The 9,154-nt window shown below is 36.1% G+C and overlaps 1 protein-coding gene across 1 annotated transcript; it reads right to left on the bottom strand.

Annotated features, from left to right (window-relative positions):
• Positions 1-302: 302 nt before the first annotated feature.
• pyyb (peptide YYb) lies at positions 303-7,718 on the bottom strand. The gene is given in 4 exon segments (NM_001291253.1): positions 303-596; positions 1,063-1,140; positions 4,373-4,560; positions 7,657-7,718. Coding segments are annotated over 3 exon segments (291 nt in total). The 5' UTR covers positions 7,657-7,718; the 3' UTR covers positions 303-571.
• Between the last annotated feature and the right edge of the window lie 1,436 nt (positions 7,719-9,154).

The following is a 9,154-nucleotide window of genomic DNA, read 5'->3' as shown; positions in this document are numbered from 1 at the left end:
TGTATTACTGTACTGTATTATATTAATCACAACAATGCTGTGTGACTAAATCATGAATAAAATCATTGTTTTTTAAAAAGCTGGTACTAAATAGTATTTTTGGGAAGAGGGTAAAAATTATGGTGAGTTATTGATTTGCTTTAAAAAAGGAGGATTATTAGGATTACAAAACATACCCAGAATAAAAGAGAATTCTATACAACCTTTTGTTTGATTCTGAAAAAATGTCTTAAATTTTTCCCCACCGTGGAACAAATACCTGCATTATGAACTTGCAAATTACACAAATTAGACTCATTTTGTACCATCATTCAACATCAAGTCATTCTTTATTAATTTCACTTGTGTGAGTAACAAATTATTTACAATTGTCGCTTCACAGAAAATCTTTTAAGAGAAAGAGAAAGATCAAGAGACACAGTTGCCCGTATGGAGTAGAGAGAGGAGGCCCTCAGGAGGAAGAGGAGGAGGGCCGCTGGTTCATGCAGCTTTGGCTGTTCAGTAAACTTCTTTATTGTCACAGAGACGGACGGAGGGATGCGAGAGGAGTGCAGCGAGATGAAGGAGAGGATTACCAAGCCAAGCGGTCATCAGCACTGGAAAAAAAAGCAGAATAGTCAGATCCACACCTACAGTTTCTATTTTAACCGCTCTATACAGAGCTACTGCACTGTGTGATTCCACTCACTGTGATTCCACTTTACATCCAAATGCTAAAATTTCTAACATTTTCTACTAGTCTCTACTAGCAAAAACACACCCTAAATAAAGCTGTGCAGTGCTCTGTTGATGACTTGTCCATAAATCACAAAAATTTCATTGAAGACTTCATTGACCGACTCCCACCTTTTACTTTCAGAAGAAATGTTGAATAAGCATGTGTCTACAAACTTTTGGACTAGCTATACAGTCATTGGAACTCCCAAACTCCCCAAAATATCCTGCCAGGAGTATCATTATGGTGGGATACTGAGCTTGAGGGGTTTCTAGTAATGGCCAAGGTGTGTAGAGTGTTAAAAATGAGACATTGCTGATGCTCTTGAAAGTTGTGCTATTGCTCACCGTGGTCTTACATCCTGTTCATCATCACCAAATAGGAGCTCCGCCATTGCTGCCTCAGGACCAGACCGCTTCCCATATCTAACAAAGACAAAAAAAGAGAGATAGATAAACAGTATTATTATGTTTTATACAATCTCTGGGTTCATACACGGTTTAACCAATACAATTTCATGACATTTTCTTGACCATACAATCTTTAAAATATCAGTACAGACATAAAAAAAAAAAAATTATAGTAGGCCTTTATCTTACCTAAATTGGATGAAAAAACTTTAAAATATCATACATTTTGCTAGCTGAATAACATTTCTGCACATATATTTTGCCTCATATTTATCTAAATAAAGATAGACAGCATTAAATTATCATTTTTCTCTCTGTGTGAAAATTGCTATGTTCAAATTTCATGAATTTTCCAGGTTTTTTATGACCATGCGAACCCTGAATCTTCTTATAAAGCCAACAAGCTCACGAATAATAGTTTGTGATTGGCTTGTTGGCCCGCTTGACTGAAATGGCTGACCAGTATATCTAGTTTGACCTGTCTGCTCAATCACTGTGACCCAGTGTAGCTCAACTGGGAACGAGAACATTTTCACCAGGGCTTCCATGTTGGCCCCACATATCCATTTCAGTGATGGGTTCCTTTAGGGTCAGTAATGGGACCAGGAGGGGTTAAACATGAGCCCCATCTGGGTTTTACACTCAACATGAGGTGTGATGTATGATGATCTATGATGGGGCCCATTTGGGGCCCCTGTGAGCCATACATCAGCATGTTGACTGGGAACAAGCTTGACCAATCAGGTTGACCAGAATGAAGAAGAACCTACAATGGTCAATCCCTATGAGCAACCTACCAATGAGTTGACCTGAGTAACCAATATGAACATCTTCAATAAGTTGATCACCCAGCCTAACCATGGTACTACCATTATTAGTATGACCAGTTAGACCAATATATTCCTTTAGCACAACCAGCCTTAACAATCTTGTCAATAAACATAACTTGCTGGCCAAAATCTTTCTCAAAGCTGGTGAGAAAGATTAGCCAGTTGGTTATTAAATACCAGCTAAGACTGGAGTTTTTATCCGGCAAGTTAAACAAAACTAAAAACAGTCTCTGTAAATTGTTGCCTTACTGTTTTAAGCAGACTGAGTGGTTCAGGTTTAACAATGAGGTTTAATAATAAACTAAACCCCCCCCCCCCCCACAGAACGCCGGTGACCTTTATAACAAAGAGCCCCACACAGCAGTGAATCCGCAATTAACTCTAGAGTGTAACTGTGAGTGTTATTTTTCTCCTGCCACGTTAATGACAGGTTCAGAGCTAGAGAACACTGACAGGTTAAACCCACTTAATAACAATCCCTCCAACTTCCCACCATTTAGCAGCCAAAGCCTTACACATCTAAAGCTACAGCGCAGAGAAAAATATACACTGCCTGTTATGAGACTTACCTAGTATTTCCACTCACTGGCCACTTTATGAGAAACACCTACCTAATGCTCTTAAACTGGTCACGTTATTAAAAACACAGACCTTGTGCTTCCACTTACTGGCCACTTTATGAGAAACACCAAACTTATGCTCTTAAACTGGCCACTTTATTAGAAATACCTCTCTTATGTCTTTATTCACTTGTCACTTTATTAGCAACACCTAGATTTAGCTCTTTAACTGGTCACTTTATTAGAAACTCATCTACCTTTTGTTTGAACTCACTGGCCATTTTATCAGAAAATAGCCACTTTGTGTCTTTACTCACTTTATTAGCAACACCTACCTTGTGCTCCTGCTTACTGGCCACTCTATTAAAAACATCCACCTTGTTCTTTTAACTGGTCACTTTATTAGAAACACTTCCCTTGAGCTCTCAGACTATCCACGTTGTGAGAAACACCTATCTTATGCTTTAAAAATGGCCATATTATTAGAAACATCTGCTTTGTGCTCTTTAACTGGCCACTTTAGTAGAAACACTTCCCTTGAGCTCTCAGACTATCCACGTTGTGAAAAACACCTACTTTGTGCTCTTCAACTGCCCACTTTATTAGAAACACCTACCTTGTGCTCTTGCTCACTGGCCAATCTATTAGAAACATCTACTTTGTGCCCTTTAACTGGCCACTTTATTAGAAACACTGACCTTGTGCTCTTGCTCACTGGCCAATCTATTAGAAACATCTACTTTGTGCCCTTTAACTGGCCACTTTATTAGAAACACTGACCTTGTGCTTATACTCACTGGCCAATTTATGAGAAACACATTATTTGTGCTTTTAAACTGGACACTTTATTAGAAAAATATACCTTATGCTCTTAAACTGGCCACTTTATTAGAAACACTTAACTTGTGCTCTTTAACTGGCCACTTTATTAGAAACATCTACCCTGTACTCTTTAACTGGCCGCTTTATTATAAACACCTACCTTGTGCTTTTGCACACTGGCCAATCTATTTGAAAAACCTACCTTGTGTTTTTAAACTGGTCACTTTATTAGAAACCTCTACTTTGTGCTATTCAACAGGCCACTTTATTAGAAACACTTACCTTGTGCTTTTGCTCATTGGCCAATCTATTAGAAACCTCTACTTTGTGCTCTTCAACTGGTCACTTTATTAGAAACATCTACCTTGTGCTTTTTAACTGGACACTTAATTAGAAACACCTATCTTGTTCTTTCAATCTGCCATTTTATTAGAAACACATCTGCTGAGCTCTCAAACCAACCACATTATTAGAAACACCTAACTTGTGCTTCTGTTCACTGGCCAATGTATTAGAAACATTTACCTTGTGCTCTTAAACTAACTACATTATTAGAAACACCTACTTTGTGCTTCTGCTTCTTGGCCACATTATTAGAAACACCTATCTTGGTCTTTCAACTGGCCACATTATTAGAAACACCTACCTTGTGTTTTTAAAACGGCCACTTTATTAGAAACAACTAACTTGTGCTCCTGCTCACTGGCTAATCTATTAAAAAATTCCCTTGTACTCTTTAACTGGCCACTTTATTAGAAACATCTATCTTGTACTTTCAACTGGCCACTTTATTAGAAACATCTACTTTGTGCTCTTGTGCTTCTGCTCACTGGGCACTATTAAAACCACTTACCTTGTGTTTCCCCACACTGGTCACTTTATAAGCAACATCTAACTTGTGCTCTTTAACTGGCCACTTTATTAGAAACACTTCCCTTGAGCTCTCAAACTAACCACATTATTAGCTCTTAAATTGGCCACATTATTTAAAAATATATACGTTTTGCTCTTAAACTGGTGTCAGTAGAGACTGACCTCTGCCGTGTGATGAGGTTGATGTAGTGCCGCAGGGCCGTGTGGTATTTGGCCATCTCCTCCGGACCTACGTCTCCTGCTGGAGGTTCAGGTTTGGGCGGATAAGCTTCAGCCAGGCTGCTCAGGCACACCAGCACACAGAGTACGAGGGCCAGCAGTGCTGTCCAGGATCGCATTGAGCTGCTCATCTGAGGGTCAAACAGGACAGACAAACCCTGTTACAGAAAACTCACGCACTTATTACATTTATACAAAACACCACACATAGTTAAATCATTTATATTGCACATACTCTAATATATAATCAGGACGTGTATTTATTTCAGTTATTGCACATTTCTAGTTCATAAAAATGAAAGAGACCAAAGACTTCAACCCTCACATACTGAACAATTCATAGTTCATGCTGAATAATTCATAGTTGGTACTGATTTATTCATAGTAGTTACTAAATAATTTATAGTGGATACTGAATAATGTATACTGGGTGAAAAGTACTCATAGCAGTTACAGAATAATTCATGGTAGATACCAGTTAATTCATACTGGGTGCTGAACTTAACATAGTGGTTACAGAATTATTCATAGTGGATGCTGCATAATTTAAAGTAGATACTGATTAAATCACATCGGAGGCCGAATTTCACGTAATTAAAGACTTAAAGGGTGCTGAATTTCAAATCTAAGTTACTGAATAATTTATAGTGGATACTAAATATTTCATACTGGGTACAAAATATCTTATAGCAGATACCTCTTAGTAGATACCACAGAATTCATACTGAATTTAACATAGTAGTTACATAATTATTCATAATAGATGTTTTATAATATACAGTAGATACTGATTAAATCACACTGGGGGCCAAATTTCACATACTAGTTACAAAAGAATTCATAAAGGATTTTATATAATTTAGAGTAGATACTGATTATTCAGATTATTCATACCGGGTGCTGAATTTCAAATCTAAGTTACTGAATCAATTATAATGGATTCTGAATATTTTATACTGGATGCAGAATAGCTCATAGCAGATACAGAATAACTCATAATAAATTCATACTGAATTTAACATAGTAGTAACAGAAAAAATCCTGTCGCTGTTCAATGAAAAACAAGTATTTTAGTTTACTACATAATTTGAGGCACTGTGTCTAAATTTCTTGATAAAGGAAGCAAAAGAAATTCTTGCAAATGAACTGAAATAAACTCTTTTTACACTGACTTCCATTAAAGGTTAAGAAGGTTTTGTCTCTCTTTTGTCTCCCTGTAAAGTTAATGTTTTGGAGATACTTGTTTTTCATTGGACAGCAACATTGCAGTTCATACTGGGAAATGAATTTCACATACTAGTTACATTTTATAATTCACAGTGGATGTTATAACTCTCATACTAGTTACTGAATAAATCATAGTTGGTCCAGAATAACTCATAATAGATACTAAGAGAGAAATAAAGAGACTATAAACAATGATATATATATATATATATATATATATATATATATATATATATATATATATATATATATATATATATATATATATAGCATTGGAAGCCTGTAAGTAATGTTTTATATTTCAAAATAAACTTTTTTTTCCTAAACAGTGAAAAACATAATTGAAAATGGTTTTAAAATCACATTAAATAAGTAAAAATTGCATCTATTAATTATGCTTAAGTACTACTGTTTTTCCAGTGTAATAGGCGGGGCCCAGGTACTGTTTTATTGGTTTATAAACTTGTTTATTTGCTGGTTCATGGTCTGTTCAGATGTACAACAGCTCTCAAATTGTGTTATGTGCAACAAAACTTCTAAAAATAAAGAAAACACATGATCTCCATTGTAATGGATGCAGGATCTGAAAGTGTTAATTTGCATAAAAATCTGATGGAGTGAAACATATAGTTTATACATCATACATACACACAGCTATGCTTAAATATAATTTTTACTCATTTACAAGTCCAGGAGGAAAATCGTAGTTTTTATAAAGAATAAAGAATTGTTTAGTCACAGTTCAGGAGCACTGAGGAAGTTGCAGAATGGACCACAGATGCGTCTGCACTCTGCACCTTAATGTTCTGCTCTAACAAGCCCATTATAATCTAATGAAGGGTTTGGGAATGGACTGATTAACTCGATCAGCAGGAAAATGACTACAACACCCTTACAAAGGGCCAGAGTATTGAGAAAAGCTTGGGAGGGTCTTTAAACACATGAGAAAAGCCTTGTCCACTGAGGGCTGAGGGGTTCTCTCACTGAAGTGCTACTTTTTTAAAAGTTCCTGCAGCTGTTTTTCCTCTACTTTTAAAGTGAAAAAAAAAAAACTGTTTAATTTTTATCTTTTAAGGACAATTTAAAAAAAAATTAAAAGTTGGATTTGTCTCAACATTTCAATATCTATCCCTTGAGTATACAGTGGTTTCCACAGTTCAAAACCACTATACAGATTTGCTCAGTTTTAGGTGCTCTTACTGACCCTGATCCTGCAGATTTTAGTGGGTTCCTGCTCTAAAAAAACAACTTCAGTTCAGGAAGAACTTGGATCAGGAGTGTTGGGAACAGGATAAACACTAAAACATGTTGAGTTGAGTTGAGTCAGTAAGCAACTCGTCTAATGCTGTCCAAACACTACACGACTTTGAAAAGACTCTGAAAAGACTTTTAATAGACTAAACGTCTTTTAGTCGGACACCCTCTCACATCTAAAGACACGGACTTGCAAAGATACAGAATGTGTGTATATATTAAAGTAAAAACCATATAATGCATATTAACTGTAAAATGTGTTCTTTTTCAAATAGTTTTTAAACAGTTGCGTAAAATATTTTTGCTTTGCGGCTTTTTGTAGCTCTCCTATTGGTTGTTGACATTGTTCACGTCACTAGAGTCAAGACCTACAATAATATTAAACACAGTTGATTTTATCTGAATGCCAGGACACAAAAAGGACTGAATAAAACTTTCAATCCTCAACCACAACTCAACGTTAGCAAGACTCTCATGATTTTATCCTGACTCTGGAAATTTGTCTGCAACAGTGAAATCGCTTGAAAATAGTTAGGTGTAAGGTCTAAGAGCTCTCCATGGTCCTGAACAAGTTCAGTTACTGCAAGTTACCATTTCAAAACCCTTTCAACAGCACTTTCCCCTTACACAGATCTGCAAATTACCACAGGATTTTGTTCAAATTCTCCTCTGAGATCCATCAGTTGGTCAGAACTTGCAAAATCAATTTCTTGAGTCATTAGAGAACCTTAAAAAGAGTCACTTACTGTGTAAAAGGCTTGCAGGCTTGTTGGAGGATGGTGAAGATGTTGCTGCTGGCAGACGTTCTCAGCTCCTCGCCCTCCGTCCTCAACCTTTTATTCCACTGCGACCCCCTGGGAGGGGCAGGAATGATGAGGAGGAGAAGCAGATTCACCCCACCCACCCACCCCGCACCACCAGCTTTAACCCCCTTGAACCAACACACATCGCTGGAGTCATGACTCACCAGACAACAAATACGCTCATCATCCAGGATTATTAGGCATCTAGTGGTGAAGTGCAAATGTGAAACCTAAATTTGGTCACAGCTGCATCTCCAATACACTTTACCTTACATTAGGACATCTGTGCTGAGTCGCTTCATGCTGCTTTTTCAGAAGGTCAGAATGACTAGCTCTGTTCATTCCAGCCAATTGTCCATTCTGCAGTAATGGATCATTGCCATAGACGCTAAATGGTCCTATTTAAGTCGAAGCAAATGTCTTTTTTCCATAAAAAAAAAGAAACGTGAAGAATTCCTGCTTCAGTAGCGCATATATAAGCAAGGTTTAAAAGTGTACTGTTACACAAAATTCTATATTTAACCCTTTGTTTTAGAGAACCCTTTATTTTACAGTGCTGCATGTTATTACAAACTGATGCAAATTAAAAAGAGATGATATAAGACAAAAAATAAACAACAGAGATAGCCAAAAAATAGAGGTAATCAAACATTAGTATTAACAATATAAGGGCCATTCCACTGAATGGGTGCCATTTGCTTGTTGTAACTATTTCAAATTAAACTATACACATTTTTTAAACTTTGTTTCAACTCTGAATCTAATAACACATATTTAACTATTCGAAACATGTACTGGTCAAACTCTGGCAGCTTTACTTAATTTTTTACAAGGTTTCAAATCTGAAGATCGTTACAAACTTATGAGACATTTAAAAAGCATGTTTAAAAGCAAGTCCAATCATTCATTTGATTTTCTTTCAAAAATATATATTTTAAAGGTTTAAATGGTTGACTGCGTGTTTAAATAATTTACATTGATGACCAAACAAATCACTCCTGTTCATGGAGTTTTTAGCATAGAATTAGAAAAACATGAAAAATAGCTAAATGGCAGCTGTGCTAATAGTATGAGGACACTAAACACATTTTAGTGATTTTCCCAAAATTTGTATAAAAAAATAAAAAATAAACAAAAAATATCCGAGAATTAATTTTGGTAACAGGACACAGTGTCGAGATTGACCTCTTCAGTCATAATTACAATAAGATCAAATATACAGAAACATAAACGAGGGAACTTAATTTTGGTCTTACCATCTATGCAAAAAAATAAGAGACTACTTTAAGATTATGAGTTTGTTTGATTTTACTAAATTGAAAACCTCTGGAATATAATCAAGAGGAAGATAAATGGTCACAAGCCACCAAACCAAACTGAACTGCTTGGATTTTTGCACCAGGAGTGGCATAAAGTTATCCAAAAGCAGTGTGTAAGACTG

This window comes from Astyanax mexicanus, chromosome 15 (genome assembly GCF_023375975.1).
Source record: "Astyanax mexicanus isolate ESR-SI-001 chromosome 15, AstMex3_surface, whole genome shotgun sequence".
In the NCBI taxonomy this organism is placed as follows: domain Eukaryota; kingdom Metazoa; phylum Chordata; class Actinopteri; order Characiformes; family Acestrorhamphidae; genus Astyanax; species Astyanax mexicanus.
This window is presented reverse-complemented; position numbering and strand designations above follow the sequence as displayed.